At 32.2% G+C, this 23,328-nt stretch overlaps 2 protein-coding genes and 1 long non-coding RNA gene across 3 annotated transcripts; all 3 read right to left on the reverse strand.

The window, feature by feature from the left end:
• Positions 1-2,788: 2,788 nt before the first annotated feature.
• Positions 2,789-5,212, reverse strand: LOC111698474 (uncharacterized). The gene is made up of 2 exons (XM_023468824.1): positions 5,115-5,212; positions 2,789-4,250 (listed from the first exon to the last, which is right to left on the reverse strand). Exons 1-2 carry the CDS (start codon positions 5,124-5,126, stop codon positions 3,018-3,020), a joined length of 1,245 nt encoding a protein of 414 aa, XP_023324592.1. The 5' UTR covers positions 5,127-5,212; the 3' UTR covers positions 2,789-3,017.
• A 2,280-nt stretch (positions 5,213-7,492) lies between these two features.
• Positions 7,493-8,873, reverse strand: LOC111698476 (uncharacterized). Its single transcript, XR_002764541.1, has 2 exons — positions 8,761-8,873; positions 7,493-7,578 (listed from the first exon to the last, which is right to left on the reverse strand). It is a non-coding gene; the product is annotated as an uncharacterized LOC111698476 (long non-coding RNA).
• Positions 8,874-17,972: 9,099 nt separating this feature from the next.
• On the reverse strand, positions 17,973-23,328 carry LOC111698465 (cold shock domain-containing protein CG9705; the record flags this gene model as incomplete). Its single annotated transcript, XM_023468811.1, is given in 6 exon segments — positions 17,973-18,248; positions 19,570-19,653; positions 19,748-19,827; positions 21,118-21,230; positions 22,906-22,980; positions 23,247-23,328. Coding segments are annotated over 6 exon segments (494 nt in total), but the record flags the coding sequence as incomplete, so codon positions are not given.

Raw genomic sequence — 23,328 nt, forward strand, 5'->3', positions numbered from 1 at the left:
GTATCTCTTAATTTCTATATTATCTAAGTAAACTTGCTCGGGAGTCTCATCTTGAATATCAAGGATTAAATTTTAGGTATTATTAATATTATGATATTGATTTTATCTGTTAGCGTTTTATGAGTAGATAGTTTTTTTTGGAACAGTATTCGGTGTTTATATCAATACAATGAAGAGGACTTTTCTATTCATGTTTTGATTTCTATCAAGCTTTTTCTATTTTACAAGTTTACAAGTTAACAAAGAGAAACTTTTAATTTACAACCTCTATTTGTTTCCATGTTTACGTATATCCATGCTGTTTGATAGATTGGTAGAAATAAAAATTGAAATTGGAAGTCGTCTTCATTTTAGTGATATATACAACGACTTTTTCCTTAAACGTAATCAATTAATAACATGCTTTTCTTGTTTTGTCTATATTTTATCTTTAGCATCTATTTTTGCACCAAAACTCCGAAAAATGATAAACAATTTTTTCCAATTTAGATTTTTCTTTGTCACTTCAACCTTAATAAAGGTAAAGTATGTCCTTGCCACAAATTCAAATTTTCAAATCTTTGTCGTAGACCCTTTCAAACTATGAATCCTGTTCGATCAAATAATCTAAGTTTAAAATATCACAGGTTTATACATCAATAGAAAGGGGTTAGAAAATATGAGTTAGTAGCTAAGGCTTAATTCTCTTCATGTCAAACTAAAATCTTTCTGAAGAGTTATTGAGTAGAATAAGATAGGTTTAAGTTTTTATATGCATAATGCAACTACAAGCATTAAAACTAGAGGATCTGCGAGGTCACAAAGTCAAATCAATAAGTTCACATTTTGACCGAAAATGTTAGGCTTGGAAAAATCCAAATGCGAAAATTGAATTAAAAGAAGAAAAGTTTACGCGGAAACTTAATTTAAAAGATTAAATTAAACCTGAGAAATAAACATTTATGATTATCTATTTATTTTAGTCATGATACAGAGAACCATGAATATTATAAGGGAATGCAGATTGAACAGCCCATCAGGTTCAATATTGATCAATTTATTAGTCTAGTCCTTTGGGGCCGATCGCCGGGGCTAGGACAGGTTAGGGGTACAAGCAACGGATATTTTTTTGCTTCTGAAAATAAATAATTTTCAATTGCGGATTGACTATTGTACAGCAGCAGAAAAAAAGACGGAAATAAACAGAAATCTCAAAAAAAGCATTAAAAAAACATTCTAATAGATATTTATTTGATAAATGAAACACAGATTATTTATCTATTTTATTGTTGTAAAAATTTGTTCGTGTTTTTAACCCTCCTCGACAGCATGAGTTAGATTGAAAAAACTCTAATTGATATTTAGAGGTTTTATGGGAGACCTTGTGAATAATGCTTAGAGGACCGATTTCACTCCTCTGAAAAACGAACCCTGATCGTTTTGTTTAAGACGTAGAAAAATCGAACATTAACAAAAACTTTTATAACAGTTGTTTTTGAAAACAATCGTTTTTAATTAAAAATGAAGTGCTATTTTTTATGAGTTGTTTCGTTATAACAGCCGATCGTTTTGGTTTTAGACGCTCTTTAATTACTGTTAACGACCGCTCCTAATTGTTAACGAGCATCGACGACATATGTTTTTTAAAAATATGCTTTTTTCAAATGTCAAAAATCTTTAGAAAATTAAATGTTACGAAGTTCTAATTTACAAAACCGATCTTTTTGTGAATATAATGATGGTTTAGGTATCCTATATAATAATGGTTTAGGTATACTGGTTTAAACAACTTGAAACTGGCTGAGGGTAAGTTTGGAGAGAAAACTGAGTACAAGGGAAGATATACTCAGTCTGCCAGGTAGACATATTATACATCAACAAGTGTGACAGGGTCGACTTTGAAGTGTCATCAGACCTTAGCTTTAAGCTTTACCGCCCCATAAATTTTTTGTTATACATTGAGAACCAGAAAAATGTGGAATATGAAGACGACATTTTCGAGATACTTAAGCGTATTAACGTTGTCACTAATAGAATAATAGTAACTTATTAAAACATATATTAATTTAATGGGGTCTATTTACATCTGAACAAATGTTGTGACTCATATTCATTGAACTTTTCAAAGTCATAAAAGTCATCATCTAATTCCAAAGTTTATTGGGTTTCACTGTAGAGTAGTATATTTTTTACTTAACTCATGGAATAGTTAAACAAATCACCTCAGGAGTAAGTTATTATTGAATAATTAGTTGTTATTCAAAAGTTGGCAAAATTTAAAGATCAAAATAAAATGGAAACCATATTGATAAAATCTATCTGCTAGGTATGGAAGTGTGCGGGTTAGGCCAGCCATAAGCCAAGACCTGATGTCCCCTTATGATGGTGCTATGACAGGACCAGTGGTTCGTCTGGGTGATATGAGACGATACAATTCCGTGACTGCATAATGGAATATGGCGCAAATATCGTCTTTTCATTGATTTGATGCAAATGACACCCCTACAAGGATCTGGAACGTTTATCAAATGAGAGAAACTTCCTTTGTGCTAATTAAAAAATCCACGCTCTGAGTTACAAATATAATGAAAAGAATATCTGGTTTAGCAGTAAAAATAAAGATTCATATCAATTATTATATAAACTAGATGAAGGCCCGGCGTTGCCTGTGGAAGAAAAAATGAAAAAAATATTAAATTTTTTTATACCTATAACACCCCCCGGCTACCCATGAGTGTCCACAAAAAATGTCAGGCCATTCGGTCCAACCGTTTGGCCGGCTATAATCAACATACATATGAATGAATTGTTTTAGTATATAGAAGTTATATTTCTACACATAGATGATATGTCAATAAATATACAAATAAAGATGCTTTATAAATGTTCAACTTCACGTTAGTTCAAACTACTAACTTCTGCTTTGAGCCAAGCTAGGGGGATGTCTATGAACTCTCTTGGGCAACAAAACGCCAACTAGGTTGTAAAAACCAAAAAGGCCTATAGGAAACAAGATGGTGGTAGATTAAAACTGATTCTTATGCTTCAGCAGCTCCTTGAGTAATAGCTTCAGCATGAGCAGCTAAGTGTTCAGCTCTTGCAGCAGCAACTTCAGGGGTCTCCATAACAGCTTCTTGGATAGCAACAGCAGGGTTGGCAACAGCTACAGGGATGTTTGTGGCAGCAACTCTGAATCCGTTGACGGGATCAGCAATGTAGGTGGTGGTCTGGAGAACACCATTAGCGTCAACATACTGGTAGCTACCTCTGGTGACACCAAAGGCATCCTTGGATTCTGCTCTAGCAGAGTTCTCGTTCTGATATCCAAAGCTGTGCTGACCAAACTCATCTTGAGCATGGAACTGACTGGAGGGAATAGATGGGAGAGCAACTGGGGTTGAAAAGGGAGCAGGAGCTGATACAATCACAGGGCTAGATACAGAGTGAATAGGGGCAGATTGGACTACCTGGATAGGAGCAGGTGCACTATGGATCAGGGGTGCAGGAGCATTGTGGAAAAAGGAAACTGGCTGAGTAGCATGAACTAAGGGAGCAGATTGGAGGAAAGGTGCAGCGTGTACAAATTGGGTAGGAACAGAGTGAACAAGGACAGGTGCGGATGGTAATCCGTATGTGGCTTCAATAGGTTCAGCATTTCGTCTCTTCCTCTCAGCCAGAGCATGAGTTGCAACAGCTTCAGCATGAGCTGCTAAGTGTTCAGCTCTTGCAGCAGCAACTTCAGGGGTCTCCATAACAGCTTCTTGGATAGCAACGGCAGGGTTAGCAACAGCTACAGGGATGTTTGTGGCAGCAACTCTAAACCCGTTTATGGGATCAGCAATGTAGGTGGTGGTTTGGAGAACACCGTTGGCATCAACATACTGGTAGCTACCTCTGGTGACACCCAGGGCATCCTTAGATTCCACACGGGCTGAATTCTCATTCTGATATCCAAAGCTGTGCTGGCCAAACTCATCTTGAGCATGGAACTGACTGGAAGGAATAGAAGGGATAGCAACTGGGGTTGGCACTGAATGAATTACAGGTACTGGGGCTGAGTGAACTACAGATGCAGGGGCGGAGTGAATGATCTGAACAGGGAAGTGTTCCTGGGGAACTGTGAAAAAAGGAGCTGAATGGACAACAGGAGCTGCATGCACAACTGGATCATTGTGAAAAACATGTGTTTGAAGAACAGGAGCTACAGGAATCCCATATCCTGCATCCAGGGGAACCGAGGATACGCAGGATAGGGCTGCTGAGACAAGAATCTGGAATAAAGAAATAAATCATAGATTAGAGAAACATTATAAATGTAATAAAACATAAAAGAAACTATAAGAATATCTTTGTAGAATAAAATCATCAAAATAGAAGAAGACATCATTTCTCCATTTGATCCAATTAATTAAAAATAAACTTTTAAAATACAATAATAATAAATAAACAGCAGAATAATTATCAATAAATCTCTTTCATTTCCATATAAATATGTCGCTTTAGATTCTGTATGAATTATAACTATAACTGAAGAAGGTGCATGCTAGACATTGAAAATGTTTTTACAGTAACCAATAACAACACTTTATTGCAGCATTTCTATTTAAATATAGATAATATATTTAGTCAATAAGTCCGCTGTTTAGATCACCACTGAATAAATTCAGAGATAAATAAATCAAAGTCATAACAGATAAAAAAAATAATCTCTAGCAATGTTTCTCATTTAAATACTGAAAAATAATAAATGGTCTTATTTCACTTTCTTCCCATTGCTGTAGAAAAGAAAGACGACTTTGCTTAATTTACAATTTTAAGTAGTGGTAGGCGATTATATCAATACAATGAAGACTGATTTAGAAGTTTATTTTTGATTTATATCAAGCTGTTAAACAACATGGATAAGCTGTCAATTAAAAAAGCTTCTCTTGGATTACTTGTCTACTTGTAAATCGAAATTAAATAAAAAGTCGTTTTCATTGTATTGATATTATCGATTACCACTGTTATAGATAAGTTGATTCTTAAGCTACTGGTTAAACTACTTGCTTTTATTAACATCTAATAAACGTCGTCTTCATTTTCCACAGCTTTATGGTCCCAACTGTCTCTAAATCATAACAAATTATTCCTACCAGACTATTCATGATATGTCCAAGGTGAAGTTGAAACTAACGGTTCACACAAATTAACTGACCTTATATACTTCCACTGGCGCCAGGCGCCAAAGAGACAGAGGCGCCGTTGAAGCATATCTAGGGCGTATTTACGCTTGTCTGAAACTAGTTTTTTAGACTAAAAAAGAAACCCATATTGTGTTGAAACTGGAATGTCCGATTAACTACAGGTGGTTTAAAGTTTTGTCTTATCAGGAATAAATGATTATTGATGTATTTTTCTTTAAAAATGGATTATTTCAAATTGTGGGTTCTCTAGAAAAATTGCGGCATCAATCTAGATAAAAAACGAAATCTTCAACATTATTAATTAAATATAGGTTTACAGGAAATCGTCTTGAAATGAAATTTCCATTGAAATTACAATAAACCTTAAAAGTCGTTTTATTGATAAAACTAGAATATATAATTCCTTAACAGTCTCTGTAGTGTAGTGTGGACTTATTGTAAACCTATAATTTAACTCCATACAATCCTGTTCTAGTATAACCTCGTTTATTTTACCGGTATAACTTTGCAACCTTGTATGCTTGAGTTTTTACTTTACATCCTATAGAGAGTAAGTAATCTAATATTAAAATTGTAGCCCTAGGCTGATCAATTACATAACAAGCTTGATGTTACAGAGTTTAACGTTTCAAACTACACTAAACTAAGCTAGTGGGGTAGGTCAAATAGCACACTCCGCTGCCGCTTTAGTAATTATAAATTAGCGGTACAGTCCAATGTAGGACTGCAAAGGTTGGCCCAGCTCGGATATTCAAATTTACACCGATGCACGATAAATGTCTTTGATAGGCCGGGTACTGTAAAAAGTCTGGCCACGCCATCAATGTTAAAACCGGACCGACATAGGATAAGGTCTGTCCGGTACATGCTTGTCACTGTAAGGCTGGTATAAGAAGGCGGTGCGGTTCGAATTCAAATTGACCCAAGTCCACCGTGATTAAGCATATAAAGAAATACCTCGAAAGCGATTTCGTTCTGAGTCTTTTTGCCACGGAATTCATCATAGCTTATTCTTCCGTCCTTGTCTTTGTCCTGAAATAGGACATAAAAATTGTCTTTGTCCTGAAGTGTAATAAAATGATTTCTTTGTCTTGAAATAGGACAGAATGGCTGTCTTTGTCCTTAATAATAGAACAAAACCAGGCCCGTAACCAGGGGGGATGCAAGGGTGCAGGTGCACCCCCCTTTCTTCTGAAAGGGGGGTGCAATGACGAATTTTCACCCCCCCCCCTAGGCCCATATAAAAGAAATTGTTTCTCATAATTTTCTAAAATCTAGTTACAGTTTGAACAGTTGGTTATAAGGAAAAAATTCATCCATTTCTTTGGAATATAATAGCCATTTTTCGGAGTTTCAAAAACATTATTTTAAGCGAGGATATTTGTCATTTTTAGTCAAAGTAGAAGGTTTTTTTTGAGTACTCAAAAATTCACTAAAAACGTCTCAATGTCTCAATGTCAATAAATAAACTCTTTTAAACAAAATATTAGAAATTTTATCTTTTATTCATCTTCATAATATCATGATGAGGCCGAGGGACAAGAAGCCTTGATTTTAAATAATGAATTTTTTCCTAAAGCTAAAGTACCATTCATTTATTTTTTATGTATATTGTATATGTTAACTGAAAAGTTTCAGACACTAAAATGTAACCCTTAAAAGCTTAAATACACTTGTTAAAAAGGTTAGTCTTTAGCGTACATTGACAATGTAATAAAGAAAACCATATACAACCGTAAAAACAAACCAAGCATTGCTTTTTAAAAAAACCAAAAAAAAATTTTCCCTGCGGCGCGCTTCATTGCACCCTCCCCCCCTGGAAAAATCCTGGTTACGGGCCTGAACAAAACTATTTGCATTGAAGATAATAAAGAATACAATAAAAAGTCTGAAATTGTTTTAAAAATGACGCGGACAGATTTTGAAGTTTTGTGTATATAATTTCAATTATATTGATGGATTAAACCCAATCTTGATCTATTTTTATCTATGAATTACAAAATAAACACAAGGTTGACTTTTAATTGATTTCAGAAATTAACTTTTGACTTTAAAATATCTAACTGCCGCATTATGCACAATTGCCCCCAAACGGAACTTGAATTAAAGGAAGCGCTTGTGAATAAAATCTAAAGCAATCTATGGCAGTAAGAAGTAAGAAAAGAAATTACATTAAAAGACAGTAAGAGTGCTAGAAAGGAGAGCAAAATTGTAGTAAATGTTTAATAATGGGCTCTAAGATTAAAAACATGATTTTTCAAAACATACAAATGATACATATTTTAAAATACTAAATATGATAGAAATCTTAATCAATTGAATTTTTCAAAATTTCCATTAGTCGTCTTCTTTCTCCAGTGGAGCATATCTGCGGCATGGATTTCCATGTTCAGTCAAGGGCTCCCAGCTCTCCCTGCAACAATCACATTTATTTTATAGAAGTTTAGTGATATGCAATAAATTGGTACATTTTGTTTCTTTTTTGAGGGTTTTTTGGACTTTTTAAAGTTCCAAACAAATCAGAGAAGTTTTGTAAATTTGCAAATTGTTACTTCTTAACATTTGCTCTTCTTGCACTTTAAAGAAATAATGTGTTAAAACGAAATGATCGTTTTTTTTTCATTTTTTCTTAGAATAATAAAAATATTGCAACTTTAACCAAGATAAAAAAATTTACAGAATCTAGTTTTGAAATGTTAGAAGTTTGATAAAAAGTTTTATTTTTAAACGAACCAAATCTATGAACAGCCCTATACTCACAGGAAAAGAACATATACTGGCTAGAGATGTGCACCAGTTTTAGTTTGAGTCTAAAAGTAATCGATGACCATTATTTGTAATATCTGAATGATTTGTTTGAGCTTAAATTGATTATTTTATGATCTGAGTTGAATGTTGCAACTTTCTGAATTTGTATGGACGCTACGTTCTCCGGTATGAGTCGTTTTTAGCAATTTTCTCCTTATAGACGCAACAGTATAGAAGTAAGATTAGTAGCAATGAAAAGCGATTATTTTTCGACATATTCCTGTACCCCCTTTCATTTTTCGCGAACACTCCCTTTAAGGCTGTTTGTCTTTGTTTGACTTTAAAAACTTCTGAGATGTGTTTAGAATTTCTCAACTTTGTACAATGTGGAGAATATGATTACAGTAGTTATTTTTTTAAGATCATCTAATGGTAAGGGTTGCTTATAGGGAGATTTAATTCGATTATATATGAAACATATTTAAAATCCATTTTTCATGGACTTTTCTAAATATGTAAGCTGTAGACCAAACTTTTAAACGCCCTTTTCTTTTAATATAAAGATTTAAAGATGTAGTAGAAATGGAATTTTTTTTCTTTGTTTAACATACCAAAATTTAACCAAAGCATTACAAGCATTAAACTTTTGTTAAAACTATTGAACTGTCGTTAAAAATCACTTAAAAGGTTTAACATACCGTAAAGATGAATGAGCAAAGTATAAAAAGAGACGAATCTTATCCCTATGATAGATTATTAACTATGAAATAAACTGATTATTATGAATAATAATGAATAGCGAGAATCAATAAAAATAGATCGTAATTTTAAAAAAAAGAAAAAATACTTAGGTATTGCTCCGTCTTTCTCCTGATTTTGTGTATCTGATTTTCTTCTGTTCATCATTGCACAGAACTCACTGTAGTTCAGCTTTTTATCCTGGAATACCGTTGAGTCTTTGCCATATATTTATCCATATATCTTTGCAACCCAATGTCATAGTACTAGGGATGTTAACGTTTTAATTTTTTTGAAAAACAATCATTTCGTTATGAAAACGACGACAAAAACGATCGTCTTTTTTAAAAAGTTTGTTTTTAAAAAGGTCGTTTTTAGAAACGATAGTTTTGCAAAATGAGCGTTCATATAGCTCATATAAGACTACATTCAATAAAGTTGCATGTTATTTTTTTATTAAAAGACTATCACTGATCGTTTTTATAAAAACGATCGCTTTCAAAAACGATCACTATTTGTTTTCTAAAAGTTCAATATGACTGGGTCGTTTTTAAAAACGATAGTTTTTTTCTATTCTATTAGGTTGCAAAGATTTATTGACTAGTTTGTGGCAAGNAAAAGATTGCCAAAAGTACAGCTTGAAATTGTATGAAAACACCATAGACTAGATATTTACGAATCTATGTAAGAAAGTCCCGGAAAAAAAGTTTCTGGAAAAAAAACCCTGGAAATAAAAACTTTGGAAAAAAAGTCCGAATTTTCTCAAGTCCTTGGAAAAAATGGCACTGGAAATAAAGTCCTGTGTTTTGGATTCCTGGGACTTTTTTCCTACAGTTTTGGCCAGCTTCCCTGCTGTACTCAGTACACTGAACCCTCTATCAATATCTACTCTGATGTGCAAAACACCTTCAGCTTTCTTACAGGGGTGTAACAATTTTAAAACATAGTTTGAAATTTATCAATGAGTAAGAAGTATGAACGGACTTGTTAAACCATGTATTCAAAGATTAAAAGCTATGAATTCAAAATTCTAAAAAAGTTCATAAAGGAATTGTGTCTAGTTTGCTTTCAATAATTAGTTACATTTATTAATCAGCTGCTCTTTTTACATGAAAATCGTTTAATTTTATTGTAAATTGAAACTAAAATATGCATGAGTCTACGGTTTTATCATTATTGATCATTTAATTAAATCAGACTTTTTGTTATAAATACAACTTGAAATCATATAAATAAAATGTTATTATGTTCTGATTAAAAACTGTTAGCTATCTTGTTATCAGATACTTCAAACATTGTTGCTTGTTGTTTAATTTCTATAAAAACCTTTCATGGATCGAAAAAAAACAATATTTTTTCTCAAATCGTTTTTTAACGAATGATTGATTTTGTTTCTTTTTTCAATGTGAAAATTTTGTATGATAAAAAGAAAACCGGTCTTGCGGCCTCCTAAACTAACCAAAGTTAATCTTAAAAAAGATAATAAAGATGCCCAACCATAGGTATACAAATTCATGCTGAAGAAATATAAAGAAATTGTTCTGATAAAAAAAATATTAAAAAAATATTATGAAATATTATCTAAATACGAATGCATCGAAAAATTATCGATGATTATTGGTTGTAATATCTGAATGATTTGTTTGGAATTAAATTGATTATTTTTACGATCCGAGTTGAATATTGCAACTTTCTGAATTTGTATGGACGCGATGTTCTTCAGCATGAGTCGTTTTTAGCAATTTTCTCTTTATAAAGACAACAGATAGAAGTAAGTATCAAAAGCGCTTATTTTTCGCCGTAAGCCTATACCCCCTTTCATTTTTCGCGAACACTCTCTTTAAGAGTTCTCCAAGTTCGTTTTTTCCATTTAATGTAATTATTAATGTGCAGAAAAATGACACTTTCTTATGATGACTTGTAATTAATTTCATATATGCTTGAAAGTACAATTTAACAGTTTCTGATATATTTTAGACATTACTTGCATATTATCTTTGCAGGGTGTCTCAAAAAAAGTGACTTGTTGAGTTTTTTAAACAAATGTATTTATAGGTCATTAGAAATGTCAAAAGCATGTTTTTTTTTAATTGAATGCAGAGACAACTAACAAAATAAGAAATTTTCCGAAATCAAATATTTTGTTAAGGTAGAACAAGCTCAGATAAATACTCAATTAGGGTACAGGTTGTAATATGTTATTCTTCAAATAAAAGCTCCCTTAAAAGTATCTCCATTTGCAGTCCCTTTAGTTTACTCACACTAAAAGATTTGAAAATAAAATTTTAAATTATTTAGTGACTCACCTTCGCAATTTTGTACCAATTTTTGTACACAAAACGTACTCGCAGAAGTACAGGGACAGACTTTATTTTGACTGACCTTTCATTTCCCAAGTGGTATGCGATCGTCAACGGGAATTGGATATTTTTCCAACTCAAAATGGTAAAGGAGACTTGTGCACTTAACGGCAAAGAAATTTAATTCTGAATCTGAATCAGACAAATGTTGAAAGAATACCGTTGTGAATCGTACATCCTAGTTTATAAATGGAGGATCACTTGAAATTTCGCTTACAGTCCCTTTAAGTGTAATATAGTAAAGTGAAGCCTGCAGATAAAGACCTGAATTCTAATTTATTCTTGTTTCTAAACAACAAATTCTGCAACGTATACTGCTGCAAGAGAAGATTCTTTTGTCAAATTATTTACTTCTAGGTGAGGGGGGGGGGGGGGTTATGGGCAACAATTTGCAATAAAAAAGTATTAAATAATTTACCTTCCTTAGCATGCAAAAATCAAACATGAAACTTCTCTCATTTTACTTTATATTAAGGGTAGTAGCAAATTAGAAGCAGCATTTATAAAAGAAAAAATTTAAAAACCTAATTCAGAAATTGACAATTTAAAAAATAAAAATCGATTTTTTATATTTTCAAATGTGTGGATATGGTTATTATGGTTAACTGGCCTTGAACCGCTGAATACCGCACTTGCATTTATACGTTTTTAAATATTCCAAAAACTGTTTGATTTAAGGCTAAGAAAACTGTTTTTTTTGATACCCTGAATCTTTAAAAAAAAATGTTTTTTGCTGATAATTTGCTCAATTTTCCAGGGATTTTTGCTGAAAATTTGCTCAATTTTCCAGGGATTTTGCTAATAATTTTCTCAATTTTCCAGGGATTTTTGCGAATTTAACGTTTCTGCACTTTGTGTTAAATATTGATTAATTTTGAAGAAATTTTTTTTGTTGGCTTACATTTCCGATTTGATTTTCTCAAAAAAAAAACCGGATAAGTTTCCAAATAATAAAAAATAATCTCAATTTCTTTTTAATTATGAAAGAAAACTTTAATCTTTCAACTTTTGAATTTTGAGTTTATTGAAAAGTAATAATTACTTGCCATAAACTTTAATTTTTGATTCCGTTGTGTATTGAAAGCTTGAAATCCTTTGATATTTTGAATATTAAATTCTGTTAGATTAAATCACTAAGTTTAAAATATCACATCATCAGGTTGGGGGAAAAATTCAGTAAGTAACCAGTAATCAGTTCTTTATAATAAGTTTATTTTTACAATATTAACTTCTAACTTACATTTCAAAAGTTCTTCTTCCTTCCTTTTGTCCATTCCCTTCTGTAACATTAGGCTACCACGAAATGCCATTTTTATTATTTTCTAAATCTAAAATTCATTTTAGACAATGAGAACACCGAAATCATTAAAAAAATCTGTGATATTTTGCGTGATTGAAAGAATAAAATTAAGGAGACCAAAATCGAATGAAATTTATGATTTTTTGTGTGACTTCATAATTAAGAAGGATAATCTTTTCCTTGCAAAAGTTAAAAGTTTCATGGAACCATAAATATAAGAAAACAGAAAGAGAAGTCTCATCCTTGGTGGGTTATCCTGTATACATGGTCAAATGCAGACAAATTATTATAATAAATATAATGTTACTTGATGAGTCTGGGTTTGAAACTATATGCATGAAGGTATAGACCTCAATATTTGCTTATGATTATTTAATAAGATTCACGATTACAGGGTGTTCCAAAAAACATTAAAGACAATAAATGTCTCTTACTTACATGAAATAGAATGCATCTATGAATAAACAGATTATAACTGGAAGGAACATACATATAAATTCTATGCTTTATTTGTCTAGTTTGGGAACCCGACGTTGTCCAGGTTTATATTAAATTATTCATAGTCATAATTACTCCTGTCGTTTACCCACGCTTGGTATCAAACTGTGAGTGCCCGGCGTTACCCGTAGCATTTCAAAAAAAATTAGCTTGGTCTTAGTCCCCCTTTGGGGTACGCATAAGTTCTGTAAAAAATATCAGCCAATTTGGCTCAGCTGTTTGGCTATACCTATAGCTAACATTTATAAAAATAAGAGAGGAGCTTTAATTTATAGAAAAAGAAAATTCGAATTTAGAAAAACAAAATAAAAAATAATAAAAAGTTCAAGTTCATCAAATTTTATTTATCACACCTCCTTGAAAGTTTCATGAGGGGGATGGTCGAAATCATTGCTGAGAACGAAGAGGTCAAAAAACAAAATTAGAAACACTCACTGTTGATATTGGCCTGAAAAACATTTTTTGGGACAAAATCCACCATAGATTAGTTTTACATTTTAATCAAAGGAAAAGTATATATTCTATGATATTTTTCACATAAAACAAAACTGGTTTTCGACGACATGGCTATTTTTTATATTTCATAAACCATTAATCAAGAATAAATTGATACTTTCTCAAGAACCTAGAAATGTTCCTAAAAAAAAAATCTTCTTCTAAATATTCTACTGAAATCATTGGAATCAAAACGAAGGAGGAAGTTTATGAATTTAGTCTTTTATATGTTTTTTTACAGAGGAAACTGGCCTTAAGAAATTTCTTTATATATGGGTTTTCCGCCCTAAAATTTTAGCGAAAATTGCGCAGAAGTTGTTTATATGTCTTCAGTAAAAATTGCACGAAATTTTGAATAAACACGTGCATTTATGTTTAAAAGCTATTGCTATCAATTTCTGAAGAAAATCTTGTTTTTTGTGAATTTTACCTTTGCAATTTTCCTTTTCCGTGAAATAATTCCTGGAAATAAATGAATGAAATTAAACTTACAAAACTTTCTCGATTTTAATGAGTTCTTCTGACTCGTAGGAGTATGTGACGCCCAGCACAACCTTCTTCTTAATACAGTTTACAAACCAGAAAATGTATGAAAAAAAAATTCGACAACATTTTAAAAAAATTCAATTTTGTTATTTCTCTTTGGCCTTTTCCTACGTCGTTGACTAAACAATAGGTTCTTTTTTCAGAAAATTGAAAACGTTCCATTTTTTTCCTGCAGGAATAATTTTGATTGAGAATGAGACCCTAAAATTTAAAAGTTCCATATTTAATATCAAGATCATTGTACAATCAAAAGCTCCTATCTAAGATCTATACAATTAGCAACAATAATTTCGCAAATTTCTTCCAAATGAAAAAAAAATTCCGCAAAAATATTTTTTAGTGTATTCAATATGAAGGGCAAAAAAGCCATCTATATTTTTATGTATCTACATTACATTGTACACTCATATATATTACATAAATATATATATTTTTATGATTGTACATAATTGTACACGTAATTATAGCGGACTCAAGTGTTACCAAAATACTAGATTTAAATATAAAGTTTAGCATATTATTATATTATTATTCTATTCAGACATATTATAACAACCATTAAAATATTAAGTAAACATTAGAATAATGATTTAATATTTAAGTAAAATTCTATTTTTAGATTTTAGGCCACCTTCATAAATAATTCATGCAGGGTGCATTACCTGTAAGGGCCGTTTAAACACAGTATGTCTTATGAGAGGGCCGGGGAGAGTAAGTATAGTATACCATAGTAGGTAGGGGTAGGAGTACCTAACAAAATGAGTGGCGAGAGGGGGGGGGTGCATTTCTTGAGTACATAGTAAAGAGGGAGGTGATAGTCCAGGAGTATAACCTATTACTTGGTTATCAGGGGTACCCAGTAAAATAAGGGGGTAAAAGAGTATCTAGTAAGGAGGGGGANGGTACAGTAAAAGAAGAACGAGTACTTGGTAATTAGGGCTGGTCAAAGTTCCGTTAACGAAACGGAGGTTTTCGAAAATTAACGGAGGAGTCCGTTAACGAATGGCAAAAATAGTTAATCTTTAAATCGTTAACGAAACAGATTAGCCGTTTTAAAAAAAAATTAACGGTTAAAAACGTTAGCTAAAAAACTAAAAACGGTCAATTTCGTTATTTTCTGATTAAAATTGCACGACATATTTTTTATTTTTCGAGTTTTGATGTTTTCTAATATGTTTATAAACCATTGACAACATTTTTTCGCCGTTAATGATATTTTTCTGTCGCTTTGCGCCGTTAATTTTGTAATAACGGTAATTTAAAATGAAACGGAAAATGTTGTTAACGGAACGAAAATTCCATTCTTATCTTTAAATTAACAGCTTTACCTGAAATTTTTTTTAACGGTTGGAACTAACCGTTAACGCAACGGGTAGAACGAGTTGGAACGTGCCCAGCCCTAGTATAGCAGAGGGGAAGGCAGGATTAGGAGGGTACAAAACTATCAGTACAGGGGGAGAGGGTCTAGATGAACTTAGTAAAAGGGTACATGAGTACCTAGAAGAAAGTGGGGTCAATTAAAAACGAATAAATATCTATAAATGTATGTATGACAGCTAATTGTAGGATCAAGTCCTTGAACAACTGACCACGAATTACTCGTATATAGATTAATGAGGATTATGCTAATTAATAATTCATTTAATTAGCCTCTTTATTTCAGAGCATAATTGTTCCAGTCCACACACATTAATGACCATGTTGTATTCCAATAAAATATACAAAAATCTAAAAAAAACTTGTTGTGCTCTTACTAAATATTGTAAAAAAAAATACTTATAATTCCGTTCATAAATTTGACAAAAAAATTCTTTAAACATTGACATACAGGGTTACCCACACATGATGAGTCTTTAGAGACGATTGTATGGAGTTTGTTTAGTCCGTTTTTTTGCTTTCAGGGTTTATTTTAGGCCAAAACTGGCTTGTTTATGCACTTGATAGTTTACTAAACCAGCAAAATACTCAATTAAATGCAGAAACCAAAAATCAAACTTTAAATTGTCATATATTTAGAAATTTGGGTCGTCTTTACAGTCTCATCCTTTGTGGGTAACCCATATAAAAAAATGTCAATGATCTGATTGAACAGGTTTGGCCCAATCTTTTTTGGAAACTGGCTTTAAAATCTTATAAAGTCACCTCAAAAAAAGTCGTTTTAATTTTGGAATGTTTCAGTTTGACAATGAAATCAAGAAAGTTTGAAATAGGATTTTTAAAAGTGTTTACAGTGAGAACCAGAAACTGCGGACTCTTATTGTCGTCTTTTTTCTTCCTTCCACCTAAATTTTGCCATGGATTTGTTAACTGACATATTTCCATGACACTTTTTATAACTAGTACTATTGCCAATTACAGAATCCTTAGCGACATTTTGTAATCAAATCAAGAATTCCAGTGTTTTCTGGTTACCACTGTAACCACTGTAAAGTGTAGAAGGAGGTGAGTGGGAGTGCCGAAGAAGCATTGTTGCAAAAAGTGCCGGAAAGTTGACTTTGTGACATCATTTGCGGTACGGACTAAAAACGTGTTCGGGGTGCCTTCCCACCCACCCTCACTAGGAGCCTTGATATATTAAGTTTGAAATCTAGTTTATCTTTTTATTGTATACCAATGCATGGTGTTAATGGATGCGGAGTGGAGGGAATACTGAGGTGGTGGAACATGGGATTGAGGGATTACATCCCGTGGGAGGGGGGGGGGGGGTAATTAGATCTTATTGGAAAATGGACAAACGTCCTAAATACCCTTTATCCTTTCTATTCATTTGGCAACAATTATACAGTCGGACCCATAAAACTGTGGAAATGGAAAAATTCTCTGACTCCAGTTTCGATTTTACAGTCTCTTTCAGCCTATATCTTGTTTATATATAAAGCCGCGGTAACATCTATCTTTCTATCTATCTCATTATCCAATTAGAGATAAATCCTTATATCGGCGCTATAACAGTGAATGGAAATATTTACTTCTACTGAAACTATGGTGAAATTAGTAATCTCTGTTTGTATGTCCGATCTCAACTCAAGAACCCCTCAGCCGATTTGCCTCAAATTTTAATTGGGGAACTCTGTGGAAACATTGGAATGTTCTTGCTGGGTTTAGAAGTTCTTATAAAGAAACTTTGTTTCAAGGAAAAGCTGGGTTTCCAGGCTAGTATTCCTATGAACATTAAACGCAGAAACTGTGTAGTGTCAACAGACCCAAATACCCTTTATATTCATATCAGCAACAATTATATTGTGGAACTCAAGGTTAGAATGCAAAAAAGTTAATTGGAGTTGCGTATACTCTGGGGTCATGTTGAATCCAGTTCTCTCTGGGCGGAATTTGTAAACGAGAATAGATGCATCAGTGTTCGTTTAGTATCCGAGGAGGATAAAAGCATTGAATTTTGAAAGTTTTGATAATTCGCTTAATAATTTCTAATGACCAGAATATTTCATTAATTCTTATATGAAACATGGATCCCATGTCAGACTGTGACATCCGTCTTTTGTTTACATTACCTCCCAGAGACAGTACAAAATATGCTTACACCTCTGAAATAACTTTCCTTGCATTATAACCTTGGTGGGACCCATTACACTGAGGATTGGCAAGAAGGCTGTTGGACTTTTGCTGTAGCACAACATCAAATACACAGAAGATTGCTTAATTACGGTCTTCAAATTCCACAGTTTTGTGAGTCTCACTGTAATCTAAAAAAATATAGATCTAGACTTTTTTAGGAAACGCGCTCCCTTCAAACAAAATTTTTTTTTGACTTAAATGAAAATTATCATTTGTCAGAATCAAAATGCAAGAGACATCTTTCAGGACTCAGGATGGATTGGTAAAATTCATCTTAAAAGCTAAAAACTTCCGTCGGAAAAATTCCAAGAAAAATGTTTAGGACTTTTCCAGCCCCGAGCAACACTTTCTGAAAATAGGGCAAGAGAGAATCCTGTTATCAACCAAGAAATATTTTCTAGCAATTTTTAGGAAATGTTTTGAAATCTTACGTTTTTCCAGATTGTTCCCGGAAAAACTCACTTTTTGAATTTTTGAATAATTACAAATTTAGATTTAGTTTCATGACTAATGAAATGCCCAAAAATCTGTCCATTTATAAAGAATGTGTTACAATGATTAAAATAGTTTATTAAAAAAAATATTGCATAAATATGGCTGGAATATGGCTCTGTACACAGTAGTTAAATACACTAGCCATTTTATACTGTACAATGTACAATTATAATGTACACTGTACATTGTACAGGTTGGGTAAAAGTAAACAATAAAATTGACACACTAAAAAATTCAGATTTTATATTTTGATGATATTTGGTTCAAGAATTAAACATCAGCAGCTGCAGGAGTTGTATCCTTTACATCCTTCTTCATCTCGATAGTCTCCTGAAAAAAACATTGTTAAAGGGAGTGTTCGTGAAAAATAAATTGGGGTATAGGCTTTTCACAAAATGCCAGTCTTTCCAAATCAATCTTAACTACAAAAAACGCACTGTATTTCAAATAGGGTGACCGGCGTAGCAGGCACCCAACTAGGACATATATATATACAAGGTTCATGAACGATAAAGTTAATCTTTTATTTGGTTACGAAGTATGCATAAAATGATTATAATAGTTATTAGAAGGAATATAGATAAGGTATCAGGTTTCCCTGAAATAATACTCGGGGATATTTGTTACAAAGATATTGAATTGAATTCGATATCGATCGCTGCTAATTTTACTTTTTTCTGTTATAGATTAATTAATTCTACAGAGAAAAAGCCGACTACGCGTAAATCCTTTGGGCTTCTGCCTCAGGGTTATTGTGAACGAAACACGCATAAATATTGAAAATACGACATGTAGTGTCCTATCTGTTATTCTAATTAATCAATGGAGAAACTGGTTGAAAATTTCAAATGACTCTACATTGATAAGGTGTATGTTAGCTTCACAACCGGTAACCAGTAACTTTGAAAGCTAAAGTCAGTCAAGCATGAATTTTTTTAAATTTCTGATATGGCTTAATCAATTTTCATCTCAATCTGAAGTGATTAGGCTAACAAATACTTATGATAACACATATTTATGTAATATGTATATATATGTAAACGAACTCAATATACACTTTAGTCTAGTTAATCCCCGAAATTCTTAAGATCTTCAAAATTTCAACATTTAATTTCCCCCCCCCTTCCAAAGTTAGAGCGAAGGGGGGGGGCAAAGCTGTTCGAAATAAGCCAGAATAAATAATTTATCAATTTAAGACTATCAAGTCGTTCTTTAAGATCTTTGCATAGTTGGCAGCATTCATTTGGCAAACAAATTTTAGCAATACTTTCATGAACAATATTCGCAAAATATTCGCAAAATTGTTCCAGTCCTGGCATTTCCGAAATGTGGTCTTTTTGTGTGTTAATTATAACCGAAGATATGAATGATTTCGTTAACAATTATGACAGTGTCCTGGTTTTATTTCATAAATCGAAATCTAAACAAAATTTTCAATGTCTGTCGTAATTTTGAAAGCAAAAAAACAGGCAAGGGTTTTTTGGGATTTTAGTTAAATGAAAAATAATGTTAAATTCAGGAATTGTCATAATTATTTAAAAGGCGACTTTTCAGTCTTAAACCAAATAATTTACATTATTGAGATCAGAACTTAACTGATTGTCCTTTCTGAAACGTGACTTAGCCCTCTACCATCGAAACCAAATAATACCTGCTGAATCTCTTCTGGTGTCTGCATGCTAGTCCAGGCCTTGTGCCGCTGCTGGGTCATTCCAATCACATGAACGTGCACAGCCTGAAATAAATGCAAATGTTAAATGTCGTCTTACGTCAAAACAAGATTTGGGGAAAAGGAGTAAATTTCATAATATTTGAATTTAAACCTTTACCTGATATTTCTCAAACTTTGGGGGCATAGGAAGGATTTGGTAGCCAACCCTATCTCCAGCTCTTGGCTCAAAATCATTATCTAAAATACAAGAGAATAAGTTTAATCTTTTTATTCAGAATAAAATTTATTTTTAAAATCTTCCTTCAACTTTATCTTTCACATTTTCGTTGATTAAAAACAAAAAAACTAAATTTTTAGTAAAATTTATTTAAAAAGAACAAATTTTGATTCAAAGAAGGGTTTTCAGACTATAAATCTTCATTGTATATAATCAGTTTAATATAACAATTTTCATTGATTTTTGCAACAAGAAAACTTTGGAATCATTTAGTTGCTAGAAAATAATTTGTCTAAAAATAATAAATTTGAAGTTCATAAAATATTGACATTTTCTTATTTTGAATCTTGAAGAATCAGTTCAAAGGTTGAATTATAAATACAAAATTTTGAATTTGGTATTTTTGCAATTCTGTTATAAGTAAAGATCGTTAGTAAGTAAGTAAGTAAGTAATTATTTATGAAATATAACGAAAACGTACAAAATTGAGTGTTTCAGGAGAAAATATTTGAAAACCTCCAGAAATAGAGGTTGTGGGAATATTTTTCCCCAATTCTAAAGGAAATTAAAGAAAAAGGAAAGGAAAAGGAAAATTACATATTTATTAGTTGACACTACATTTAATATAATTGGTGGTGGATTGTTAGTATGATTCGACGATGAACTAACAACTTTTAGAAATAAAAATTAAAGATTTTTTTGAATGTTGAAAATATGAAATAGGCTAATTGGGTTGTGAAAAAGATTTTAGGTTTTACACAAAAAGGGCATTTTTAAGCAGCTTTTTTATTATTATTTTTTTTGACATCCGTAATGTTTAATTATATATTCAACTCTCTTTAATCTTTTGAGTCTTTCCTTTGTGAAATTGTCTTTGCCTTCTTCGATTATTTTGCAAACATAGCATTTGTTAGAATTAAAACATTGGTTCTGCAGATAAAATTCGAATTGAGATTGATGATCAGTTGAAAGTTAGGGAAATTGTGAGGAGGAAGCAGTCCAATCATATTAGATTTTACTCCAGAAATATAGAAATCGTTTTTGTTACTAAGATTTTGCGTTTTTCATATTGTTTGATAATTTGAAATCTTTTTTAAATGTCGAAGGTAGTTGATCTCCTTTAAATTAAAATAAAATATTAAAAATTTTATTTTTTTACATTGCACAATTGATGGTTTAGTTTTTATTAGACTTTTTGAATTCATAACACGTCATATACCACTCGGGAGTAAAAGCTGTTTTAGCCTATACCCATTTTACTTCGATTAGCGATTAATAAATTAATATTTTTGTAAAATCTGAAAACTAACCAATATCTGAGATATGAACGAATATGTTTTCCGGTTCTTTATCCTCCTTCCCCTCCTCTTCACCTCCCTCCTTCATCTCCTTGTCCGGCTTTATAAATCCATGGCCACGAGATCTTAAAAATACAAAAAATTAAATTAAAAAAAACAGTGTTCTTTTCATTTGCAACACGAGGGTGGGTTTAGGAAAAAAAAGGCAATGTTGAAAGATTTAATTCATGATGAGGACTTTTATAATTGAAGAAAATTATTAGATAATGGACAAAATAAGTACTGTAATACTTACAAATAAATTGTACAAGAAGAAAATATTGAGAAACAAAATAGTAAAAATGTTTATGTAGCTGTAAATTATTTTAACTTTTACCATAAATAATACTTTATACTACACTATACATTACAGTTTTCATTACCTACAGAAACTATACAATAATTCAGTGTTGTAATAAATATAGTAATGACACCATATCTTGGAAACCTGAACCTAACTGTATATTTAGTAATAACCGTAATTAACATGTCTTGTATATAAAACTATAATATAGTTAGTTGAATATGAGCTCTGTTTGATTAGGGTCAGAGTAATATTGCTTGGTAGAGAGTATAGAGTTCTATAGCTTTGTGTCTCGATAAATACATACTTAAAAATACCTGTGAGAGTTATATTTGGATTGATACATACTCAAGAATACAGATGAGAGAGAGTTATATCTGGATTGATACGTAATGAACAATACCTATGAAAGACTTATTTTTGGATTGAAACTCAAGAATACGAAGAGAGTTGTACCTGGATTGATACATACTTAAGAATACCTATGAGAGAGCTATATCTGGATTGATACATACTTAAAGTACTATTGGAGTAAGGCATTTGTTACTCTGTTATTGAAATAAACTGTAACTGTGCCTGTAGTGCACATTACCTTCAGAGAAGTCCACTATGGTCCCTGTACACTGTACACTACCCGCAGAAGCACATATTTAGAAGTTAATGTAAATTGACGTAATTACAATTCCTTCGTTGTTATCTATATCAAATGATTAAGACAATCATGTTACGTATTTACCACACAGTTAAAGTTTATTGCACGTATTTATAAGATTAACAAGTATAGATATAACTTAGTTAAAGCTATCTCCACACATGTATACAGCGTAATTTAAGTTGAATGTATGTATTTAAAGGATTAAGATGGATATATATAATTGCAGGTAAATCTTATCACAATGCATATTTTAAGCATATTACGTAGTTCATGTTTAATATATCTAGGTATGCTCAGTTTAACAAATATGGGGATTGCTGTGATATTTGATACATGTACACTACCTGCATTAGTATACTATAGTCACTGTACACTACCTGCATTAGTATACTATAGTCACTGTACACTGTACACTACCTGCATTAGCATACTATAGTCCATGTACACTGTACACTACCTGCATTATCAAACTATGGTCACTGTACACTGTACACTACCTGCATTAGTATACTATAGTCACTGTACACTGTACACTACCTGCATTAGTATACTATAGTCACTGTACACTGTACACTACCTACACTAGCATACTATAGTCCATGTACACTGTACACTACCTGCATTATCAAACTATGGTCACTGTACACTGTACACTACCTGCATTAGCATACTATAGTCCTTGTACACTTTACACTACCTGCAGAAGTCACAATGGTCCCTGTACACTCTACACTGCCTGCAGAAGTACACAATGGTCCCTGTACACTACCTGCAAAAGTACACAATGGTCCCTGTACACTACCTGCAGAAGTACACAATGGTCCCTGTACACTGGAACTTCTTGATTCTTCCCATGAGGGAACTGCTTCGTTCATGTCTTAATTATATGATTGTTAATTTCATTTTAATATTTAAAATAACTTTATAAATAACTAGCTGTTAGGCCCAGCGTTGCCCGTGAAAAAAAACATACATTTTGAAGAGAAAGAAGTTCGCATTTTTTTTGCCTACGTCACCCCTGGGCTATCTGTGTCCACAAAAAAAGTTCAGCCCATTCGGTCCAGCCGTTTGGCCGGCTATAAAGAACATAAATACGAATAATACCAATAGAAAAATTAATTAATTAATTCGTGTTTAACTTACTTAGTATGTTTCTCTAGGGCACCATGTTCTTCTAGAATAGTATTGAAAACATCAGATTCTGAACAGGACATGCATCTTCTCC

This window comes from Eurytemora carolleeae, unplaced genomic scaffold (genome assembly GCF_000591075.1).
Source record: "Eurytemora carolleeae unplaced genomic scaffold, Eaff_2.0 scaffold167, whole genome shotgun sequence".
Classification (NCBI taxonomy): domain Eukaryota; kingdom Metazoa; phylum Arthropoda; class Copepoda; order Calanoida; family Temoridae; genus Eurytemora; species Eurytemora carolleeae.